General features: G+C 36.9%; 1 protein-coding gene across 1 annotated transcript; it reads right to left on the reverse strand.

Annotated features, from left to right (window-relative positions):
* Nucleotides 1-2,217: 2,217 nt before the first annotated feature.
* Nucleotides 2,218-2,937, reverse strand: LOC149224967 (ARM REPEAT PROTEIN INTERACTING WITH ABF2-like). The gene has a single exon (XM_089388319.1). The coding sequence runs from the start codon at nt 2,935-2,937 to the stop codon at nt 2,218-2,220; it is 720 nt and encodes a 239-aa protein (XP_089244445.1).
* Nucleotides 2,938-26,316: the final 23,379 nt, after the last annotated feature.

Genomic DNA, 26,316 nt, shown 5'->3' on the forward strand with positions numbered 1-26,316 from the left:
GTGATAATTTAAATATATTTTCATACTTAAAAAGTTAGCATATTCTAATGGTCATATGATTTATAATGTGATATAATAAAGTGACTTAAGGTATTTAAGTCATGTGATATTAAGATAATTTATTAATAGGGTGGTTATGTTTAACTAGTAAATTGGTTATATGAGATTTTGGTATGGAATATTGTTTCCTATATATCCGTATAAAAAACTACCATATTGAAGAATGAACCATGTATGTCTTTCTCTTTTATCCTATTGTCGTTTGCATTTATTGTTGATGTGCTCGTATGGTTTTCTAACATGGTATTAGAACCAATGTGAAGAGAAGTCAAGAAGAAAGTAAAGAAGGGGCCTAAGCTCTATATTGATTAGACATGGATCAAAGGATTGTTCACAACAAGTCAAACATTAAACAAAGAGAAAGGCAAGCCAACTAAATTGGTTTGGTTAAGTACATTTTTTTTTAGATCAAATTATAATGATGAAATACATGGTTTTTTAGTGGATAAAAGTCAGTATATCTATTTATTTTGAAAAATAGAAAAACAAAGTAAAACAAAATTTATATTTGTAAGATACTTAAGTTAACATCAAGAGAAATTGAAGGTTCAAGTGTTGTATGAGAACTAAGGCATTATGTAGAACAACAATGCATGCATTTTGTAGAGTCCAAAATACGAAAGGGATAATGGTGGTGAGCGGATTTGAGATCATTATCACAAACATTAAGGGTAGAAACATTACATATTTGCAAAGTAAAGGTGGAGTGTATGCATGTTGAAGCACAAACCATGTAAATGAATCGACATTGTTGAGTCATTGCAAATTTATAAATGATAGCATAGGAATGTCACAAGCATGAGTATTGAGTGAAGTCACAAGTGCAAGAGTAGGGTTGCACAAAGTAGTACATTTGTTGAAAAGGGGTGTGGGACTACTAGAATGTGAGAGGATATTTATGATAGACAAAAATGTTAGGTACAAACAGTGATCACATAGGTTACATATAGAGATATCAAGGTTCCATGATTTGTAATAGGTGGGAACATATTAGAGATCAGATTGAGTTTGTGATGGGTAAGATTGATTTGTGAAGGGCCATGCAAGAGTTGCCTTTAAGGTTGTGTTTGAAAAGTTAGGATTTAGTCTAGGTATAGATACCGAAATTATGGTGTGCTTGACAAAAGTGAGAACATGTGCATGGGCAAAAGCAATGTAAAAATGAAAGCACGTACATAAGGTGTAGTTTCTAACAAATTTAAAAGTTGGTCACAAATATAAGAGATTTCTAGTGTCAACCACATGAAAAATTGAAATATAGGAAGTCTAATTACCTTTTTGTGTCCTTCACATGACTTATTGTCTTCTCTAAGAATAGGAAGTTTCTTTAATCAGTTTTTTTAATGATATTAGGTGAATAAGATTGATGGTTTATTGATAAGACAAGTGATTGTGTGTGGTATTAGATGAAGCAATACAACTTAAGAGTGTTTGTGCTTTAAATGTAAAATACACAAAGGTATTTGTAAATAATATTTTATTCATAATATGAAATATACAAAGATGATGAATGTTACAATGAGGACCTACTTACATACCTAGGCAGGTGCCCTTCAAGGATGGTCATGTCTTTTAGAGACATGTCTCTTCATTAACTAATCATTCATTAATTTATGATTGTTATTCATTCATTTTTATTTTTATTTTTATATAAATTATATTCGTAACATTGCCTCTCCCTTCAAAAGTTTTTCTTCAAAACTTTATTACTGACAATTTTCTTCACCTTGTGTTTTTTCATTTCGATATATGTAATTTGTCACTGGTACCTCAGCAGGTATAATTCATTGGTAAGAGTGTCTTTAAAACTAAGTCTTTTTCACACTTTTTTAAATAATAATAATATGTATTTTTTAATATATATATATATATATATTCCTCACGCCAATGGCATAAATGTCCCACGAAACGACAGAGTCGGAATGCGGATGGTCGTATACATCGAATATTCCACGAAAATAATCGTTGTTTGACCATTGTTGTCGAATAGTTCTGTGGCTGTCGGAATTGGATGGTACGGTGGACGTTTATGGCATTCTGTCACAGTGAACAACATTTTGTCTGTAAAGAGCAACATTTTTTTTTGGTACTAACGATCAATCAATTGAAAACTTGTTTTTACATGACGATGGTGGCGACCATCATGCAATTGCACGCCTACGTATCAAAGATCGCGAGTGGCTCGATAATTATCATGGGCAACCATAGGCGGATCTTTGGGATTATCCTCTCCATCAGAGTTCGATACCAAGGCAAGGATCGAACCTGATCATGATACTCCAAAATGAAAATCATGCATACGTGCATCGACAGTTTCGAATTATACTTCTCAACAAATTCATAGACATATGCAACACTCTCTACGATCATGAGTTCACGGGAAATAAAGTACTCGCAGACCTTCTTCAAAGAATGCAAGCCATAGAAGTCGGCAGCTTCGAAAATGGCATAAGCATTGTCGACATGACAATATTGCAGACGACCTGTAGAGATGAATTGCATCACTGATACAAATGTCGAATGTTTTCTATTGGGGATCTCCACAAATCCTTCTGCAAGTTCTTTGAAGGACTTCTCAAAAAGCATTGTGCGGAATACGTTGGATGCTTCGCTGAGCATGCACTTGTAGACCTGAAAATGCTTGGTGTTATTGTCTGGCAAGAAGGTAATGTCATTAGGGGCTTTGAAATCTCCGTCAGGAACCGCGAAAATCGTGGTGCTATTGAACCTGTTCTTCCTATTAGCAACCTTGACAAAGAGGCCCATAAGTTGGTCACCTGGAAGGCTTGAATGAATGGCTGGAGACAGATTTGGTTTCTCGGTAAAGATCTGATGAATGATCTCTGAATTTGTGCATTCTCTATTTTTGGAGACCATAAATTATTTGGATAGAAAGCATGATAATTTTTAATCCCAGTTTTGGAGCAGAAACAGAGGCACGCGTTGAAACTATATCAACAATTGGCACTGACTGAGCTTAAACAGTTGGGCATGTCATTGAGTGTTTGATGTCATCAGTAGCTAAGACCGCCACGGGCTTTGTTACACCACAGCTCTGGGCTAATACCTCATTTTCTACAGAAGATGATGATGAACCCAAAGGTTCAACATTATGAACTTCCGAAAAAACACTATCAGCTGAAGTGAAAATTTGTTATGATGAATCCGGTGGTTTACTCTGGGGCATGTTAGTTGAATTTCTTAGCAAATAAGTATCTTGAGTCTGAGTAGAGGATGAAGTAATAGGCCTATCCTTTTATGAATTTGATGTAAGACTAGTTTGTGTTACGCCGTGATCCTTTATCAACATCTCTACAATGGAAGGCAGAAAGGTTGGCGCACTGGGTGCACTACTTAGCCATTTCAAACAGTTGGTAACTGGAAAACAAGTTGTCTGAAGAAGATGAGATTGAAGTGGTAACTTGGGTAGTAATCCTATAATTTGTGGCAATTTAACTGCCTCTGAACTGGGAATTGTACTTTAAATGGCTTGAATGCAATACAATGCAGCTTCTTTATCAAGACCACTATAAAAATTTCAGATTGCTTTTGTTTCTTCCTATCCCTTAATGGGGAAATCATGTCATTAATTTCATGTTTATCGTCTTTGATAGCTATTGGAAATGCATATTCATCATTATTTTTTTCTTCACCCTCCCCTGTTTGCTCCAAATCAACTGTATTGGATATGGTCTTATGATGCAGAAGCATCCAGCTCAGGGAAAAACTATTGTATTTAGTAGGATAGAGGGTCTCGTGTTTAAAGGGAGTTGGTTCCCAAAAAGATTAAATTAATATAATTTTAATGTTTTTGAATCATTGATAGGATATTTGTAAATGTTCTCGAATATAGGAGAACATGAGGAATTAGTGAGGATTGAGAGATTTTGCAATATTATAAATATTTAGATTAGGAAATGGTTTCATGATTTTTAGGATTAGAGAGAATCCTTAGGAAATTAGTTGAGTCAAAAATAGATTTAGGAGATATTTAGGATTTTGTTGAGAAAACTATGGATCTGAACCAAAAATGGTTCCAAAAACTTTTTGTAAGCCTTAAAGGCATGAGGGACAGAGAATTAAGAAAGAGAGGACTAAATTAGGTCTAAACATAAATCAGGCCTAAAGAAGAGTAGACAGAACACGAGATGTTCTGAACTTATGTAAATATTGTTATGAATGAAAGGAGGGTTTTATTGTGTTCAGAATTGTCCCTGTGTGACCATAATGGAATGAGACCAATCTCTGTTTAAATGAATTTTTGTACATGATTTCTAATTGAGTGAAGAAGTTTTTCTGAAGGATAAAAGCCTTAGTTTCGGGATATAACTGGTGTGATAAATGATTTGTTTTGTGAAGGAAATATGCATGATAAAATCTTGTAGTGGAGTTAGCATATGACGGATTTCTCAGCAGAGATTTGATTGTCGAAACTTTGATTAAAGGTGGATCATAGTTGATTTATGAGAGAATTCATCATTGATCACAGATAGGATCAATGATGATCCAGTTGAAATGAGGTTGAAAAGGGAATTCAACATAGTTTTGTTGTATTTGTCTGAATACATCAAGATCATTTGTTCGAGTAGATCTCATGAAAGAAATTATTTGGAAATGTCAGACCAGGAGGTAACTCCTCAAAACAATTCATTGATATTCATTCAGGTTGGTCTTTATTATATACATGAGGTAGAGACTGTTCATTTCATCTCTTGGTGACTATTCATATTCTTTATTATTTATTTACATCAATTTCAGTTATTCACCCAATCCTAATGATTAGGTGTCAACATTCCCCCCCTTAATCTGAAGGGATGTTGGTGAGTCCAAGCATCGTTCTGAATCTTTCAAGCTTTTCTCTTCCAAGCGCTTTGGTGAAGATGTATGCAATTTTATCATTAGTGGAACAATGGCAGAGATGGATTGTTCTGGCCTCAACATGATGTCGAATTAGATGATATTTAGTATTGATGTGCTTCGTTCGATCATGGAACTTTGGGTTTTTGGCCAACTTTATTGCCGAGGTATTGTCAATCATGAGTGGAGTCGATTGTACTTGCTTTACCTACAAATCTTCAAGAATTTTCCTGAGCCACACAATTTCTTTTGTTGCCTCAGTTGCTGCCACATATTTTTCCTCTGTTGTGGAATCTGCTGGAACTGATTGTTTGCGTGATCTCCAGGAGACAGCTCCTAATCCAAGACTCATAGCATAACCTAAAGTAGATACCCCAGTTTCTTTGTCTCCATCGAAGTCTGAATCAGACTATCCAATCAAGCTGAAGTCATACACCTGTGTATACTTGATTCCAAAGTCTTGAGTTCCCTTCAAGTACCTTAAAACTCTTTTTGCAGCAGACCAATGTCCCTCACAAGGCTTTTGCATAAACCTGGAGAGGGTTCCAACAGCAAATGAAATGTCTGGTTTGGTAGTAGTTAGGTAGTTGAGACTTCCTACAAGCTGTCTATATTTTGTTGCATCCTCAAATTCTTTTACTTCAATGGATGTGAGCTTTATGTTTTGTTCCATTGGAGTAGTAAGAGGGTTGCATTCTGTCATGCCAAACCTGTTCAACAGATCTCCAATGTACTTCTTTTGAGAAAGGAATATGGACTTCAGATGTTGAGTTACTTCAATACCAAGATAGTAATGAACATAGCCCAAATCAGTCATTTCAAAACCTTTCTTCAGTTCCTTCTTTATGGATGCAATGTAGCTTTTATTGTTCCCTGTCATCAAAAGATCATCTACATATACCACAAGGTATACAATTGTTTTGCCAACTTTCTTGACACATAAAGTTGCATCATCAAGATCATAATGTTTGAAATTGAGTTTCAGAAGATGCTCAGTTAGTTTTTCATACCAGGCTCGCGGTGCTTGTTTGAGGCATTACAAGGATTTCACAAGTTTGCATACTTTATGTTCATGTCCTTTCACGGCAAATCCTTCAGGCTGGGACATAAAAACATCAAGAAAGCAGTTTTTACATCCATTTGATGGACTTTCCAACCGTTCTGAGCTGCTAGGGCAAAGAGTGTCCGGATGGTAGCCCATTTTGCTATGAGGGCAAAAGTCTCCTCATAATTGACCCCTTCCTTCTGTGCAAAACCTTTTTCCACAAGCCTGGCTTTGTGCTTGTCAAGTGAGCCATCAGCTTTATACTTGTTCTTGTAGACCCACTTGCAGCCAATTGGTTTGGTTCATAATGGAGGATCAACCAGCTTCCAAGTGCCATTCTTTATTAGGGCATCATACTCCTTTTGCATCGCTTCTTTCCATTCATCATCAGAAGCAACTTCTTTGAAGGAAGTTGGTTCGAAATTTGTAGACAAATTCAATTCACAATCATAAGAAACATCCATATCAACAAAGGAATCAGAGTCATCTACATCACCTCCATTTTGCTGGTTTGAATTTCTAGTTCCTGTCTTTCCAACCTCATCAGGATGAACACTTTCAAGTGTCTTTGTCAGCCACTTTGGGGGACCTTTCTCAAATGGTCCAGGCTGCTCCGTTGATTGAGTTGGGACTGAATCAAGATTGATTCTCCCAATTCTATCAAACACATCACTTAAAAGTTGGAGTTTTATGCACAAGAGAGAGTGCTTCAGAAGAAGATTCAAGATGCGGAATCTAATTATCAAATTCTTGAAATGATTTTACATTTGCGAATCTATCCAAGCGATCAAGTTGTCGCTCAACAACATTGTCAGTTTTGGATGTTTCAAGAAAGATTACATCTCTAGATACAACAAACTTTTTATTGACTTCATCATAGAGACGGTATGCTTTAGAGGTGTTTGAATACCCCAGGAAGATACATTTACGACTTCTTGTACCAAGTTTGTTTCTATGTACCTTTTGGTATCAAGGCATAACAAGTGGAACCAAAGACCCTGAGATGCTTTACCAAAGGAATGTGCCCATACCACATTTCATAGGGAGTCTTGTTTCTGATAACATTAGATGGACATCTATTCTTTATATATACAGCACATAGAACTGCATCAACCCAAAACATCAATTTTACATTTTTGAAAAACATCATGGAGCGAACCATATTTAAGATTGTCCTATTCATTCTTTCAGCTACACCGTTCTGTTGGGGATTATAAGGCACAGTTGTTTGATGTTTGATCCCATGTTGGTGAAGATAGTTTTCAAATTCATTTGAAGTGTATTATTTTCCATTATCAGTGCGAATAGAGCCAATATGAGATTGTGCGTCATTTTCAATCCATTTATGAAAGTTCTTGAATGTTTGAAAAGCATCAGATTTGTTCTTCAATAAATAAACCCAACACATTCTGGTGTAGTCGTCAATAAATGTCATCATATATTTGTTTCCATTTGCAGAAGGAACAGGCATTGGACCACATAAATTTGAATGAATGAGTTCAAGTTTTCTATGTGCTCTTGAATGTGAATCATGAAAAGATTGTTTGCTATGCTTTCCTAGAATGCAAGCATCACATTGCTTAAGTTTCCTAGGAATTGTAGGCAAACCAGTAACACCATTTTTCTTCAACAAGCAGAGGCTGTCATAGTTCAAATTTCCAAATCTAGCATGCCATAATAAACTTGATGGAAGTGTACCTTCTTCATAATGAAAGTTGTATGAGAAATGTTGTGCATGAGCAGAGGTACCTTGTAGCTTGAGAAGCCTTTCTTCTTCTATCCTCCTCATGACAACTAAGTGGTCAGATTCTTTTCTCACCTCAAGCTTGCCATCAAACATATGAATGGAGTGACCTTGCTGGCAGATTGTTAGGATATTCCGACACATAGGATATAGTTAAGTTCAACTTGGTCTAGTATAGAGTTAGGTTAGAGTTAGGTAAAGTGTGTTTCTTTACCGTTGTACATTTTGTAACTTACAATCCGACGATCACGATATGTAGTGATCCGACGGTTCACTCTCACCTCGGTATTACCGACACTTGATCCGTGGTTTGACACCCGATTGGTCCATGAGTTCTATTTAAAGCGCATGGAGGGTCATTGTTCGGGTAATCCGTGCATGAGAGAAGCTTATGTAAATTTTCATTCTTTGATTAATAAATTGCCTGTAGTACCCACGTTGGGACAGGCCGTGGACTGTTTCCCTCCTTGCACTCTGAGGGTTTTAACCACGTCAAAAATACTGGTGTATTGATTTGAGATCTGGTTGTGAGCGGTGTCCTTTTGGTATTCTTTCTGTGGAACTTACCCTGTAAATTCCTACATGGTATCGGAGCTATTTGAGGGCCGCGTCCGTTGGTGATCCAAATCTGAAGCCGGTAGAACTGCATGCGGCTATCGTTTCCTAGATCTGCTGTTTCTGACTGCTTTTGGGCCGAGAGGACTGCTCTGTTGCGTTCGGAGCATCTGTTCCAGTGAGGAACCCCTTTCGTTTCACGCGAAAAGGTTTCCGGTAGCCCTAGCTGCGTCATTTTTCAGATCGGGAGGTATACAGTGTTTTTTTTGCAGTTTACTGTTATTTTCTCTCTGCTTATTTCGGTTTCGGTTTATTTAGCCTTTTTTTAACCGGATCTATACCTTTCATTTCTGCGTATGCTCTTTGCCCTGCGACTCTGTGCGATCTGGGCAAATCAGAAACAGAAAGGAAGGATTTTTCTCATGCGTATGATCTTTTCCCTGCACCTTAGTGTGATCTCGGAAAATCAGAAACATTGAGAAAAATATTTAGTTTTTCGGCTAAAGCTAACTTTGAGATTTTTTTTAAAATTTCTAGTTTTTTGGCTAAAGCTAACTTCGAGCCGCAAGGTTCGTTTTTCTTTGCATATTCGTGTTGGGTTTTGCGTTTTGTGTTTTGTAGGGAAAAAGAGGTTTCTCAAGGCAAGCACGCAAACCAAGCCCCCCCCCCCCCCCTCTCTCTCTCTCTCTCTCTCTCTCTCAAATTTTTTGTATAGATCAATTGGTTCAAAGCTATTTTAAGAGAGTAGAGGTCTTGGGTTCAAGTCTCCATTTTGTGGGGGTGGATTTTTTCATTCCCGCACATTCGCGCACTTTGCCGGCAACTTCAACAATTATTTTTCAAAAAGCCATAACTTCTTCATCCGGAAGCCTTTTTCAGAGCCGTTTTTTTTAAAACCGCCTATTTTTTCGAGATCTATCCATTGGAACACTTACTTTCAGCATCTTCAGCTTCAGTTTTTTTTTTTTAAATGGAAAGCCCATGCCAAGTCATTCTTGACAGCACTAACTACTTCCAATGGGTAGCCTACATCGAAGATTTACTTAGAATTAAAGGTCTCTTCAGAATAGCCACAGACCAAGAGAAGAAACCAAAAGATGAAGACAAGGCGGCAAAATGGGAAAATAGACAAGATCAAGCACGTGGTTTGATAGGGATGTCTGTTTCTCCTGATCTTAGATTCCACATTGCAGAACTTGAGACTCCTCATGAAGCATTAGAAAAACTTGCTAAAGTTTTTGGGATTAAAAATGAAATTAGAGCCCATCAACTTGAAAATGAGCTGCTTACTTTGGATCCTAATAATTTTTCTTGCATTGAAGATTTCTTGTCCAAATTCAAGAACCTTAGATATCTCCTGGAAGGTGTTAAAGTTAAGAAAGACGATGGTAACCTTATTTATTCCATCCTTACTAAGTTGGGACCAGCCTACTCTGTATTTGTTTCCACTTTCCATTCTACAAGAGAAGCTTTCATTTGTCAAGGACAAGACTACAAGGCCCCTTCCTTTGACTCCTTTTGTGATTCCTTAATAAGAGAACAAGAAAAACTCTTACACCTTGGTCTTCTTAATCTTGGCAACTCTTCCACGAAAGCGTTAGCCGCCCAGCAGCAACCAAATTCCAAGAATCATAAGAAGTCATATCCTCAAAAGAATGGTCCTAAACCATCTCAGCCTCAAAATGAAAGATCATTTCAGCAAAATGATAAGACCAATAAAAACAAATGGAAGAAGACTGATAGACATTGTAACTTTTGTAATCGAGATGGCCACTTAGAATCTAAATGCTTTAAGAAGATAGAAGCCTTGGAAGCCGCAATGAAGAAACATAACATCCATGTGGAGCCTACTTCAACTTCAACTTCCGGAATGGCACTTTCTGCATGTCATCGTCAATCATCTCAGTCTGGTTATGCATTAAATGTATCTTCTTCTTGTTCTCATTCTCATGAGTGGCTCATTGATTCTGGAGCCTCTTGTCACATGGCCAAAAACCAAGCCATGTTTTCTTCTTTAAATGATTGTAACACCAAAAATATATATATTGGTGATGATAGATCTCTTAATGTTGTAGGGACTGGAACTGTTCATCTAGACAATGGTCAGTTTAATGATGTATTATGTGTTCCAACCTTATCCTGCAACCTTCTATCTGTCTATCAGATAACTCATTCAGGTGAAGGTAAAATTGTTGAATTTTCACCTCATGATGTTGTAATCAAGGATCTAAAAGATCCTAAACAGATTCTAGCTACTGGTCTTGCTGATGATTCCAAAAGGTTGTATAAGTTTCACAACTTTGGGTCATCAAATCTTCCCTCAGTATTTGTTGCTCATAATGATGAAGTGAGCAAACTTTGGCATGAGCGATTTGGTCACTTAAACTATCGCTCCCTTCAGCATCTATGTAAAGAAAATATGGTGACAGGTCTTCCTATGGTATCTTGCAGAGATGGTGTTTGTTCCGGATGTGTACTCGGAAAACATCATCGGGACAGTTTTGACAAACGTGCCTCTTGGCACGCCTCAGCCCCTTTACAGCTTGTGCACAGTGATTTATGTGGTCCTCTTCCTGTTGCTTCATTCTCTGGCTGCAAGTACTTCTTAACTTTCATTGATGATTTCTTCAGACGCACTTGGGTATATTTCTTAAAACTCAAGAGCGAAGTATTCAACACTTTTTTGGCCTTCAAAGCCTTTGTTGAAAAACAATCTGGACATCAAATTCTTAAGCTAAGAACTGATAATGGTGGAGAATATGTTAAAAACACATTCATCAACTTTTGCACCGAAAATGGAATTCAAATGCAACATACTGTTCCATACACTCCACAACAAAATGGTGTAGCTGAAAGGAAAAATCGCACCTTAAAGGAAATGGCTAATTGTATGCTGCAATCTAAAGGACTCAGTCTTAGTTTTTGGGCCGAAGCAATTAATTGTGCAAATTATATAATCAATCGCACTCCTACTAAGGTTCTAGAGAATATCACTCCAGAAGAAGCTTGGAGTTCCATTAAACCAGATGTAAGTCACTTTCGTGTGTTTGGAAGTGAAGCATGGGCCCATATTCCAGATGAAAAGCATAAAGCTTTAGAACCTAAGAGTGAGAAATGTACTTTTGTTGGATATTCTGAAGATGTAAAAGGTTATAGACTTATTCCATTTAAGTCTAAAAATGTTATCATTAGAAGAGATGTAAAGTTTGATGAAAATAAATCGGCCTGCGAGCCTAGTCCGGCGGATGTGCCACCTCTTCCTATCTCTTCTATCTTTGAAAACATTTCTTCTTCAGATGATGAAAGCGAGGATGATAATCCTCCCCCACCTTCTCAGGATCCTCAACTTCCAAGATGGGTCCGTGCCACTCGGGATGCAGCAGGTGATCTTGCCGGTGATCCTACAGATCAGCGACGTACACGTTCTCAGTTTGAAAGAGCCTCTTCTTTACTGGCTCAAGCTCTAGTAAATCATGATCCTGACACTTTTGCAGAAGCTTCAGGCCATCCACATTGGGAAGCAGCTATGAATGAAGAATATCATTCATTGATGACAAATGATACATGGGATCTTGTTCCTCTACCAAAGGGACGCAAACTTGTTAGATGTAAATGGGTTTACAGAACCAAGTATGGACCAGATGGGAAAGTTGATAAACATAAAGCTCGTCTCGTTGCTAAGGGCTTTTCACAGGTTGAAGGCATTGACTACACTGAAACCTTTTCCCCTGTTGCCAAAATGAACTCCATCCGCCTTGTTCTTTCCCTTGCTGCCTCTTTAAAATGGGAAGTCCATCAGATGGATGTTAAATCTGCCTTCTTGCATGGGGACTTGCAGGAAGAAATCTATATGGAACAACCCATTGGCTTCATACAAACAGACTCCAGCCTTGTTTGTCGACTTAAGAAATCCCTTTATGGCCTCAAGCAAGCTCCTCGGGCTTGGTATGCCAAAATGGATAGCTTTCTTTTAGAATCTGGCTTTTCTAGGTGTCATTCTGACAATACTGTCTACACCAAGAAAGTGGGCAACTCTCTTATCATCCTTGTTCTTTATGTTGATGATCTTATTCTTACTGGTAGTGATCCCAACCTTATAAACCATGTGAAGTCTAGCCTTAAAAAGAAATTTGAAATGACAGACTTAGGACATTTACACTATTTTCTTGGTCTTCAAGTCTTGCAATCCCAAGAGGGTATTTTCCTTTCCCAGTCCAAGTATGCTTGTGATATTCTTCGTCATTTTCACATGGAAGACTGTAAGCCAGCCCCTTCTCCCTTTCAGTCTGGAGTCAAACTTTCAGTCTCTTGTACTTCTCCTGAAGTTGATGCTACCTTATACCGTCAACTTGTCGGAAAACTCCTGTATTTAACCCATACTCGTCCTGATCTTTCCTTTGTTGTTGGCCTTGTTGCTCGTTTTATGCAAGACCCCCGTGAAAGTCATTGGAAAGCAGCTAAAAGAATACTTCGTTATGTTCGAGGTACAGTACAGTTTGGGATTCATTACAGTGCCAAAGCAGCTCCTCTGTTAGTTGGTTTCACTGATTCTGATTGGGCTGGTGACCCTGATGATCGGAAGTCTACTGCCGGTTATGTCTTCACTCTTGGTTCAGGACCTATTACATGGGCTTGTAAGAAACAGGCTGCCATTTCTCTTTCGTCAGCAGAAGCAGAGTATCGTGGTGCCGTGGAAGCTAGTAAGGAAGCCTTGTGGCTTCGTCAGATCCTATCAGAGTTTGGCTTTGAGCAGCAGCATTCAACCACACTTTGGTGTGATAATCAAAGTGCCATTCAGCTATGCAAAGATCCAGTCCAGCATCAGCGCAGCAAACACATTGAACTACACATGCACTTCATCAAAAAGCTCATTCATGATCATGTTCTTGAAGTGCAATATTGTCCAACAGATGATCAGGTTGCAGACATCTTCACAAAGGCTCTCACAGAGGCGAAGTTCACTAAACTTCGATATATGCTTGGAGTTCAGGAAGTTGTCCCTAAGGGGGGATAGGCTCTAGTGCCTCCTTCCTTCTCCTATTGTGTCATATTTGTAAATCCTTCAATCCTATCCCAAGTTGTTCTTAAGGGGGGATGTTAGGATATTCCGACACATAGGATATAGTTAAGTTCAACTTGGTCTAGTATAGAGTTAGGTTAGAGTTAGGTAAAGTGTGTTTCTTTACCGTTGTACATTTTGTAACTTACAATCCGACGGTCACGATATGTAGTGATCCGACGGTTCACTCTCACCTCGGTATTACCGACACTTGATCCGTGGCTTGACACCCGATTGGTCCATGAGTTCTATTTAAAGCGCATGGAGGGTCATTGTTCGGGTAATCCGTGCATGAGAGAAGCTTATGTAAATTTTCATTCTTTGATTAATAAATTGCCTGTAGTACCCACGTTGGGACAGGCCGTGGACTGTTTCCCTCCTTGCACTCTGAGGGTTTTAACCACGTCAAAAATACTGGTGTATTGATTTGAGATCTGGTTGTGAGCGGTGTCCTTTTGGTATTCTTTCTGTGGAACTTACCCTGTAAATTCCTACACAGATGTGGACCAAGGACAGCAAGTTTCTCTTCAACTGTGGGAGATATAGAACATGATGCAAAAGAAAGTCTGGAAGACCAGGGATTTTAAGCCTGATTGTGCCAAACCCTGATGGCTTGATTTTTTATTGGTCTGCAAAGTATACTGCTCCATCAACATTGTTAGTAAATTCTTCAAAAAAATCTTTTCTATGAGTCATGTGGCAAGTTGCTCCTGAATCAAGCAACCAATCATTTTTCCAAGAAGCAAGTGAAGCATTAAATAAGTCTTCATTTACTCCAATATTACATTGTGCCACAACATAATGAGCGGATTCAAGTGCTTTACCTTTGTCTGTGTCATTAGTTTTACCTTTGGGTTGGTTTCTTTGTTGCTCAATTTTGTCCCAAGGTAACTTGCATCTAGAGGCATCATGTGATCCGTTTCTTTTGCAGCGTATGCAGTGCAAATATGACTTTTCTCCTTGAGAGAGTCTGCCCCCCTGCCTTTGAAATATCTTCCTCTTCCTCTTCGACCACCTTTGGAAGAATCTTGGGCACGATTCTTTTCTTTATGAGCAAGGCACATAGCCTCTTCAGAAGAAGATATGATTGAATGCATTGTAAAATCTGAGTGTTGTAGAAATACTTTTGCTGGCAAAAAAAATGTGCTTTTGTGGAGAAAAAAAAACTTTTGCTGCTAAAAAATTGTTTCTGATATATGATATATGGAGACAGAGGTATTATGTGGTATGAACACATGCCATTGACCATCGAACGCTTCAACGTATGTGCTGTTAATGGATTTCGACCATTAAAAAAGGACATACCAAACAACAACAATATTTGAATACAGTCAATGCAGAATGCAACACCATATCCACAATTTAACGAATATCACTTTCCCATTGCTCTAGCCTGGCTCAAACTCGAGCGTTAATCGACCAATTGCAGTGAAAATTGGAAGGATTTTTAGTGGATGCAACAAAATTGCTGCAACAGCTTCACAATAGGCATACACGGTCCATCGTTCAACCAACCCAACAAAAATGACCAATGCACCAGGAGTTCAACGCATTCTTCAAGACTATTCAACACTGGAGTATGGTGAGGAGCGTTCAGAAAACAGTGTGGAGACAAAATACATTATAACAGTGTATATATGAAATAGAGGAGCGTGTATATGAAATGGAGGAGCATGTATTAAACAAAAACAACAGTGTATTAAAACCATCCAAAAACCAAAGCAGGCTTACAACAGTGATACCATCCAAAACTGGAGCAGGCTTACAACAACAAAAGCCACAAACCACGAAATCTTGGGGAAGGCGTGAGTAGCGGCAGCGGGCACAACATTCAAAACACTGAAGTAGAACGAGAAGAGAGGAATGGCAGGCTTCCGATATGCCTAACCTTCACGGTTAGGGCAATCTCGGGAAAAATGACCAAAGTCACCGCACTAATAACAGCTGCCCCCTGCCACCGCCACCGTCGCCACCAGCACCAGCACTGCCACCGTTGGTGCAGTCTCTAGCAAAGTGGCCAAACTCTCCCCACTGGTAACAGCTTCCACCATTCGCTAGAACGAGAGGCACCATCAAACGACCTTCAAATGACCATCACCAGAACACCCTTGTTGTTCAACGCAACATATATACCACAGTCTTCACACAGTTCAATGCAGCATGGGTTGGTTTGTTATGCCTTCATGGACCAACCGTCAGTAGTCATCAACGCAAAGAACAACGAATAAACTTTCAACACAGTACAACGGATACCACAGTGTTACCGTCGCCTGGAGGAGCCTCCGAGAAAATCTTCAAAACGAAATGCGCACAATGCCAGAGAGCAGCGTTATTAGACTATGTCAGTGAGTGTTTTGTATGTAGGTGGAGTAGCGACAGGAGTAGCGTAGCAAAGAATAATAGAGAATAATGCGTTCAGGCCAGTGGAAGCGTCAGAGTTACCAGGCTAGCCAGTCTGCATAGGATTTAGAATACCATAGGCAGAATAGGGAGTTACAAAGCAGAGGGAAGCCAAAAATGGTGCTGGCTCTGATACCATGTCAGACCAGGAGGTAACTCCTCAAAACAATTCATTGATATTCATTCAGGTTGGTCTTTATTATATACATGAGGGAGAGACTGTTCATTTCATCTCCCAGGGACTATTCATATTCTCTATTATTTATTTACATCAATTTCAGTTATTCACCCAATCCTGATGATTAGGTGTCAACAAGAAAACAGTGTAATGACAGAGTACCACAGCGGATGAAGTGCTAACTTGGCAGAACGCAGAAAAAGAAAACCAACAAAAGTTGCGTAAAAGTCATGAGACTATCGTGACCGTTAATCGAGGGAAGATCCAACGGTGATTAGGTGATCGCATGCAAAGATGTACTCGTTATAAAGTGGCAACCGGACCTGATAACCCTATAAAATCGAGTAAATTGATGGGTAAATCGTGACCATCCAATCTGTAGGAAATCCGACGGATATCGCATGGGAAGATGCACACTGGTTAATTTGGAAATCAGACCCAATGAGTTATCAACGCAGGTTTAATTCTATTTGAGATTCGGTCTTATGCGTCGAAGTGGGACCGGTGTTCATTTACAGGTTGTGTTGTATTTTTCCGTGGTTTTTGTTTTTGCGGATGTTATGTGAAATCTGCCTATAAAATCGCTTTCGATGTAAATGTGGCCCTAATTCACAGGCCACACGTGGAAAATTGAAAAGACATAGTTTAGCTGCGTCATTTGTGGTATTAAAGCAGAAGAAGTGGATTATACATGTATTGGAAAGAGGTATGATTAGTTAATGATTGATTTTGTGTGAAATAGAATTAAAGTTCTTTAGAAAGTTGTAACAGAGGTTGAAAAAGAAGTTACATGATCAGATTTTAAATCTGTTTGGTAGCAGTTGTAGATTGGAAAAAAAATATGTAGTGGAAGCATGGTAGCCTAAGACTATGAGGAAATTCAGATCTGCAGAATCTAAGTTAAAAAGCATATGAACCATTCAAAATGTTGGAGAAGGAGAGACAAGATCATGACAAGATCTTGCAGGTATATTTGTGATAAATTTAGTTTTGAGGATTGAGTTTGCATATTTCAGGTTACAGATGAAGGAAGAATATCTCAGCAAAAGAAGATCAAACCTTAAGAAGCAGTGATGAAGAAAACTAGTAAGGATTTCTGAGTGAAAGAAGAAGTGTAGTCAGAACCTAGTATTTCATCTAGAAATTGAAATACAAGAGGACAATCATGTTCTTAAGAGCAGATGAGTTGAAGCCTAGAGGGAGTAGAGGAAAGCTCAAGGAGGTTCCAGAGATAGAGAACCAGTACTTGCCAAAATTCCAAGTCCAGAGGAAGAACTTGGTGAGGTAAGTGGCAGCAGGAAGGACTTGCTGTTGCAGAGGCTTAGTACAGCTCATAGTGAGTGAGTGAGTAATGAACTCATAGAGATGGAAAGAAGAAGATGACTACTGATAGTCATCACAGGGGTTCTGAGAAAGACTACAGCAGATTAAAGGAATGGAAAGTTTGGCACAAGATTACAGCAATAAGACTGTAGGAAGAACTTTTGAAAGTTCTTAGAAATTGTAGCAAGACCTTATTCCAACTAAGGCTTGGAATAGACAGGGACAGTGGTGTTTTTAAATGAAGTGAGTGCAGCAACCAGAAAAGAGAGCAAGGTTGCTCAGTGCAAGTTCTGAGAAGGAGAGAACTTGAAGACCAGGCAGAGGAGAAGCTTGGTGAGAAGATTAACCAGTAGGAGGTTGATTGGTTGCAGGTGTAGAAGCTCACACAAAAGAGAAAATGACTATGAGAAGTCATGTGCAAGGTTCAGAAGAAAGCTACAAGATGAAGAAGAAGGGTGCTAAAGAAATCTGCTGGAAACGGATGAGTCAAGAGGAGGGTGACAAGGAGATTGCTGAGATAAGAGAAAAATTTAATAAATTAAATATGATGATAGGAGAAGACCAAAGACAAGGTTGGGTCTTTAGGAAAACGGCAGTGAAGTGGCCTAAATTACAGGAAAAGCTACAACAAAGGCAAGTGAAGTGGCTGGAGAAAAAACTCAGAGAAGCAAAGTTAGAAATGAGAGTTTCTATTTTCAGACCAGAACAGGGTGAATTCCTGAGTGAAAATAAACACTGGAGATCTGTGAAAGATCTTATAAATTACAGTGAGAATTCAAGACAACAAGAAGTTTACTTTGTTGAGCAAGGAAATATTAATAATTTTCTGAACTGTTGGACAAGTTCAGATCAGCAAGAGGATATCAAGCCTTATATGTTTGAGTCTAATGGTTTTGGTGTGTTTGCAGGATTTGCAGAAGGTAATGGACAGTCTTGTGAAACTATCACAAGGATGAATAAAGTTCCTGAGGTGAAGTATGATGAAGAATGCCTCGTAGAGGAGGAAGTTACTAATTTGTTACAGCAAAAAAAACTCATAGATTTTGGTGGAAGAAAATTATTTGAAGATGTTGTAAAACAAAGACAATTTCTTGTGGAGAAAGAAGATGAGTTTCAGCTTGAAGAGCTGATATGGGGAAAATCAGTTGAGGTTGTTAAGCCCTACATTCAAAAAAAAACTAACAATTGTTTGATGAATGCAGGGATTGTAAATGTCAAAGGAGTACAATGTTCAAATATTGTTACACAGCGTAGAACTAATACAACATTGTTTTCTGAAAGCATAAGGAAAGAACAGAAATTTACTTTTGTTATGGAGATGACTGAAACAAAATTGTCTATGGACAAAAATCAAATTGAGGAACAACCCCTGAACAATAGTAACCATGTAAAAGTTGAAGCTGGAAATGAAAAGTGTTATGAGGAAATACGTATTAAATTTGAAGAAGAGATTAAAATGCTAGAAGAACCTGATCGCAGAAAATTAGAGGCTGCAATTATAGTTCCTGGGGATGAAAACATGTCTCTAATAGTCATGAAGACAAAAGAATGTTTTGAAAGCAATAGCTTGTTTGCAGATTCACTGAATAGCATGAATGAGTATGATTCTGTAATCAAAGAGATTGGGCAGAAATTATTTAGAGATGAGGTAGAAGTTCAAAAGCATCAAGAGGGTAAGGATGTAAGGGTTGCAACAAGAATCAAACAAATCCAAGGTAAAGGTAACATACAACAAGTAAAAGGTAAATTTGAAAGATAGATCATGATAGCTGAAACATTAATGGGAGATCATCATTTCGATGTAATGACAAACAGTTAATGGGAAAAAGAGGTAAAACTACTGGAGAATTGGCTAAAAGCACCAGAAGAAAGGAAAGAGCCTGGTGAAGATTGCAAAGAATATATAATAGAGGAAAGAGTTCACTACTGTGAACTAGAGCAGGGAGACATTCTTAGAACAGATGATGTGGAGGCGAGACAAGCTGACAATCTCGAAAATTCTTTGGAGAATCTGAATCAGGATACTGATGTGCTGACATTGGTAAAAAAATCAGAGCAGCATATTGAAATGTTGTCAGAGGAAGAAGAGGCACAAAGGCCTCATATTTTTAATTTGAAAATTGTTTTATGATTGCAGGTTTTAGTGTAGATACCGGAGAAAATTTGCTACAGGAAAACAGCCAAATAGACAAGGGAGAGGAAGATTTTGTGGAAGTATTTAATCCATGGAATAAAGATATTAAATTGTTGGAAAGAATGTTGGAGAGACAAGATTTGATTTAGGAAGAGGCAGCCATGGAAGAAGAAGAAAAATCGCAATTTCAACATTGGGAAACAAGAGAGCATGAAGATGAAATACAATTCTTTGAGCAATGGATTAAAGAGGGGAGTTATGTTGGAATTGATAAGCAGCATAGTGATGAGATGGCTGAAAGGAATTGTATAGAAGACAAAGAGTTAAAGAAAAATTTACTTTTTCAAAGTAAATTGGCAGACAAGGAGCAGCAATTAGATATTGCAGAGGGAGATATCTTCAAAGATATTCAGGAAGTTTGGGAGGCAGCAATATCTAGAGCAGTAACTACAGCAATATCTATAGCAGTGACTGGAGTAATTTCAAGAGAAATAACAGGAGTTGAAATGGGAAAAGTTGGAGGAGGTAATCAACAATTTGAATATATGCAGAATGTGGAGATGCAGCAGCTAGTGGACAGTAGCAGAAAGCTTCAGCAAGAAGAAAGAAGAAATAAATGGCAGAGTATGTACCATCCCAATGATATGTTGGGCATAGAGATTGAAGAACTGAGGAAATTAATGATGAAACAGTCCAAAAGAAGAAGATTGACAGTAGAAGGGATGATCAATCAGAATTTGAAGCTGATTGAAGAGAAGAAGATGCAACAGAGGATAGTAGACATACAATAGCAACAAGGGAGCAAAGCTTATGGAAATTTACAAACTAAAGTTTGGGATCCTGGTGGAGTGATACATAAAATCTTATGACCAGGAGGTCATAAAAAAATTTCACCTTGGGAGTCTGATGCAGGAGCATCCAGCTCAGGGAAAAATCATTGTATTTAGTAGAATAGGGGGTCTTGTGTTTAAAGGGAGTTGAATCCCAAAAGGATTAAATTAATGTAATTTAATGTTTTTGAATCATTGATAGGATATTTGTAAATGTTCTTGAATATAGGAGAACATGAGAAATTAATGAGGACTGACAGATTTTGGAATATTATAGATATTTAGATTAGGAAATGGTTTCATGATTTTTAGGATTAGAGAGAATGCTTAGGAAATTAGTTGAGTCAAAAATAGATTTAGGAGATATTTAGGATTTTGTTGAGAAAACTATGGATCTGAACCAAAAATGGTTCCAGAAACTTTTTTTAATCCTTAAAGGCATGAAGGACAGAGAATTAAGAAAGAGATGACTAAATTAGGTCTACAGACAGAGAGATGAGAATGGAAAAATAAACATAGATCACGCCTAAAGAAGATTAGACAGAACACAAGATGTTTTGAACTTATGTAAATATTGTTTATGAATGAAAGGATGGTTTTATTGTGTTCAGAATTGTTATTGTGTGTAACCTTAATGGAATGAGACCGATCTCTGTTTAAATGAATTTTCGTACATGATTTCTAATTGAGTGAAGAGGTTTTTCTAAAGTATAAAAGCCTTAGTTTCAGGATATAACTGGTGTGATAAATTATTTGTTTTGTGAAGGAAATATGCATTATAAAATCCTGTAATGGAGTTAGTGTATGATGGGCAGAGATTTGATTGTCGAAACTCCAATTAAAGGTGGATCAGAGTTGATTTATGAGAGAATTCATCATTGATCATAGATCGGATCAATGATTATCTAGTTGAAATGAGGTTGAAAAGGGAATTCAGCATAGTTTTGTTGTATTTGTCTGAATACATCGAGATCATTTGTTCAATTAGATCTCATGAAAGAAATTATTTGGAAAATAATGTAATGACAAAGTACCACAACGAATGAAGTGTTAACTTGGCGGAACGCAGAAAAAGAAAACCAACAAAAGTTGCATGAAAGTCATGAGACTATCGTGATCGTTCATCGAGGGAAGATCCAACGGTGATTAGGTGATCGCATGCAAAGATGTACTCGCTATAAAGCGGCAACTGGACCCAATAACCCTATAAAATCGAGTTGATTGATGGGTAAATCGTGATCGTCCAATCTGTTGGAAATCTGACAGATATCGCATGGGAAGATGCGCACTGGTTAATTTGGAAATCGGACCCGATGAGTTATCAACACAGGTTTAATTCTATTTGAGATCTGGTCTTATGCGTCGAAGTGGGACTGGTGTTCATTTACAAATTGTGTTGTATTTTTCCATGGTTTGTTTGTTTGCGGATTTTATGTGAAATCCGCCTATAAAATCACTTCCGATGTAAATGTGGCCCTAATTCACAGGCGACATGTGGAAAACTGAAAAGACGCAATTTAGCTGCGTCATCTTAACTGAATCAAAATCATCGTGATCTCTTACAGAATGTAGTGATTCTTCATGAATAATTTCTATAGAGTCATTTTTTCCTCCCTTCTTTCGTCCTCAACTGTCATATACCCACTTCGATTATCATTCTCATTCATGTCAATGTTCTCTCCCTTTAGACATGTTGCATATGCTTCAAGATGTTTTGTTGATTCTACAAATGATATTTTTATTTGTTGTAATGATTCTCGAATTTCACCGTCTCAATTATAGATTTATGAGGTTTGGTTAATCCCATAATTTCGGGACCTATACTTAATAGCACATTGTGCGGCAAATAATGTTCAAAGGCTCGCATGGCTTTAATACCACTGAAGCGACAAAACTTAAATGTGTTAGTGCTTTAAATGTAAAATACACAAAGGTATTTGTAAATAATATTTTACTAATAATATGAAATGTAAGGTTGATGAATGTTACAATGAGGACTTGCTTACCTAGGCAGGTGCCCTTCCTTGATGGTCGTGTCTTTTAGAGACATGCCTCTTCATTAACTAATCATTCATTAATTTATGATTATTATTCATTCATTTGTATTTGTATTTTTATATAAATTATATTTGTAACATTAGATGTCAAATTTGTGTCAAGGAGTTCTAGGGTGCCCATCATACTAACGAGAAATCTTCTTCCTTCTTTCTTTTTTCTTTTTTCTTTTTTTCTTTTTTTAAGATAACATCCTCACTTTATTATATATTTTAGAACATGGAAACAATTTTTATAATGAAAATATTAAATTCAATTATAATAACAGCACATGACAACTCAAATTATATTATACATAATTACAAATTTAACTTTATGTTGCAAGAAAAGTTATAATAATGTAAATTTTTAATAAACCTAATACAATTGGCTTACTTGCCCACGGGGCTTTGGATTGACGGTGAATGGGTGCACTGTTAAGGCACTCCTTGCGATAGGTCACTGGTTCAAATCCCCTGTGGGTACTTAGGTTAGTCTTAACTAGAAAAAAAAAAAAAAAAAAAAAATACAATTGGCTTACTTTATGACTTTTCTTATTTATTTGTGGTTAACCAAACAATATGAACACTCTAATTTCATATATATATATAATTGGCTTACTTTATAATTTTTCTTATTTATATTGTAGTTAACCAATTAATACATGGACACTCTAATTTCATATCTATATATATATATATATATATCGAATGTGGTTCATGGACTTCAAAGATCAGTGACTGCTACGTCCATGGAAACATTGTTATGGGTAAATGGATCCGAAGGGATCACTTCCCACCGTCTCATTAATGGAGAGAGTGTTGAGGAGAATTGACCTCTGAGCTCTCAATAGCAAAGTGCTTTAAGAATGAAAACTTGACCAATTGAGTTAACCCTTGAAGTTATATATATATGAATCCAACAATATTCATAGTAATTGAACAAAAATTTTCTCTCCATCAACTAACTCTCAAATACTCTATTTTTAAGTAAATGTTAATTTTTTTTGTCATTAAAAAAAATTTACCTACTTGGAGTATATTATTTTATCTTAGATAAATACCATAGATGGTTGGAGTTATCTTAGGATTTACTTACAAGGCAAAATTTACAAAATTTGCACATGGTTGCAAATGTAAAATATTTTTATTTTGTTTTTAGTAATCAGAATGAAACTTTTTGGAGAATTGGTAACTTATTTCGTAAGTGCCACAAATAGGCCAGTTACAACATCTCTTCAGAGGCTTGAATCAAGCATAATTGGGGAAACAAATCCCTTTGACCACTACCTCAAGGTTCCCCCATGGCTTTCCACCATTGGATCCAACCCCTTTGAGCTCTCATGCATTTTAGGATGGCCACTTGATGAGTACGAGTGTATTTTAGTGTTTCATTTCTGTGAGATAGATTAGTTTATTTTATTTTCATTTTATGTAAAGTTTATTTCAAGTCTTTTGATTAGATGCTTCGTTTTCTATGCACTTTATTTATGTTCTTTTATGCTCATTTCATTTAAGTTTCTTAGTTTCAGATTCATAGATAATTTGATAGTTATGATTGGCTTTATTTAGTATGCACACATCAGTATTTTCAATAGGCTTTAGGCATCTTAATTTCAAGTCATTTGCTTTCAATAGATTAGACTTACTTTCAAGTTCAATATATTAGAATTGCTTTTAAGTTCAATAGATCATATTCATTTCCGAGTCCAATAGAATAGGATTTACCTTTATGTTTGATAGAATAGAATTTCAAAAAAAAAATCATAGTATAGAATTAGAATAGCTTGTTTCTTTCAAGTTATGAATTTGATGCTTTTATAGATATAGTCTTTGAGAAAGAACATGTGTGTGTGCTCATTTAGATCTTTTCATTAATTGGTTTTCTGAGTCTTGCAATCATTTCCATAGGTTAATTTCCTTTTTGATTGAGAGTTAATTGCCTAGCATATATTGTGCAAGTGTACTTCACAAGTATACGAACCTGGATTGACATTTAATGCAAGTAATTTAACTCACAATTAAATTACCCAACACTATCACTCTGTATCCAAATAAAATCACACCTCTTAATATATGCCAAGCCTCCTTCTATAGTCAAAACCAAATTCAACAAGCATGCACAAACAAGGAAAATTTCTCATGTTCATCAAGATCAAAGGTAAGGTCTAAAAGATATGTAAAAACTCTTGTCTTAAAATCTTTGACATTGTGAGTTTTGTTCTTTTCAATACTTTGTTATAAATATCAATCTCAACAATTCACATAACCAACATGATACCAAAACACAAATTTAGGGTACCATATTCTAAGCAACAAGTTAGTCAATTATATATTCATTCAAAGCATTACAACCCTCGAAAACGCTTATTATATTTTCATTTTAGAATATTCATGTCACATGAGAGGTAAAAAAAATTCATTATTAGCATGTAGCCATAGTTGTAGGGTTTATTTTTTATCCATATCATTATGGCACAAAGTATAAGGCATGGTCATATCCCATATATATTTAAGTAATAAAATTGACTTGAGCTCGAACCCTACATTATATTATCGTAAAACTTTCATATAACCATTCAAGTGAAAAAAACACATTTTTACTCTCAACCTTCAACTACAGTTGATATGATATTATGCTTCTAACCCATACATTTTTTTTATAAACGAATGGGAAATACAGGTGTGGTCATAGTTCATGTATCTTCCTTCTTTCAACTATTTAGTAACACTCCTAGCTCAAACCCTTATTGTATACTTCAAGAGATATTCACAACAAAACTTTTATTAGAGTATGCACAATTGATTTCAATATAAATATATAGTTAGTCGTATACAACAATATTTCAATTTCATAGCCAACCAAACAAAGTATGTAGAGCTTGAATGAAAAAAAGATGATGGAAAGTGATAATAAGGATGTAATATCCCTTTTTTTTTAATTTCCAAGTTATGTAATGTAATTAAAGGATGATAATGTCGTAGATATATTGCCAAGATTGTCTTATGTAAATATTTTTATTTAATTATAAACTATTGAAGTTGAAGAAGAATACATGCCTATATGGATCTAGGTCTCTAAAAGGATAGCTTGATTAGGAAGCCCATAAGGGTGATTGGGAAGTTTCCTATCGTCCCCGAATTAAAAGTTCTAACCCTTGATGTTCTTGTTGAACTACCAACTGCCCAAGCAGTTATGGGAGGATGGGGAAAGAGGTACTCAAGCTGCCTAAGCATGGGTTACATACATGGTGGTAGAGTCTTGGCTGACTCTGCAACCTAAGAAAATGCCCCCTCCTACGTGAAGTGGTGCTCATGGGGAGAAAAGGTTGACAATTGTTTATTTATTTTTTATGGTTATAGAGTTGGAGTATGGTAGTGACTTGAGACAAAGATAGCGAAGAGACCCGAACTGTGTGTAAACTTGGAACCATTGCGAAGTTGTAAACTTGTAACCCTATGAACCTATGTTCAGAAACTAGACCATAGATTCTATGTTTGAATTGTGATATATAAGAGAAATAGTGAGAGAGCCCTCCACCTGAGTCGAGCATATCTAGGAGAAATTTGCTATTTGGTTGTGTTTATGCATGTAAAGCACTTGAAATAGGGAGGATTGCGAAGGGAAATGTAGGAGGCGATGAAGGGGTCTCCCTTTGCCTTGTGCCAACCCTCAATGGCCATATATTATTATGTTTTGAACCCAGACTTAGTGCTTGAGAAGTGGCACCCCTATTTCCCAACCAGTTAAGGAGATTGGCCTTCATTCTTTATACCCCAAATTAACCCTTTTGGTGTAATACCCTGAGTGAAGTGTCCTTCAGAGATCAAATTTACGTCAAGCTTGGCCAGCTACAAGGATTTATAGTGTAGTTGTGTTTATGGTTGGGTGGAGAGTGCAAGTTCCTTCTTTAGTTTCCAACCAAATTTATTGGAACAGATAAGTGTATTTCTTCCTTGAAATGAACTATAAATGTTGTTCAATACTTAACGATTAAATATTATGCAAGATTCATTGTTAATGTGTTCAATGGTAGATTGAAAATTGTGGTTTTGTCATATTTAATATGCATGGTCAATGTGTTGAGTAGCTAACGT

The sequence above is a fragment of the Pinus tabuliformis genome, chromosome Q (assembly GCF_031772625.1).
Source record: "Pinus tabuliformis cultivar Carrire ecotype Pingquan chromosome Q, CPIR1, whole genome shotgun sequence".
Lineage (NCBI taxonomy): Eukaryota > Viridiplantae > Streptophyta > Pinopsida > Pinales > Pinaceae > Pinus > Pinus tabuliformis.

Coding starts and splice junctions, on each gene's coding strand:
- LOC149224967 (XM_089388319.1), bottom strand. CDS start 2,937: ATGGTCTCCAAAAATAGAGAATGCACAAATTCAGAGATCATTCATCAG.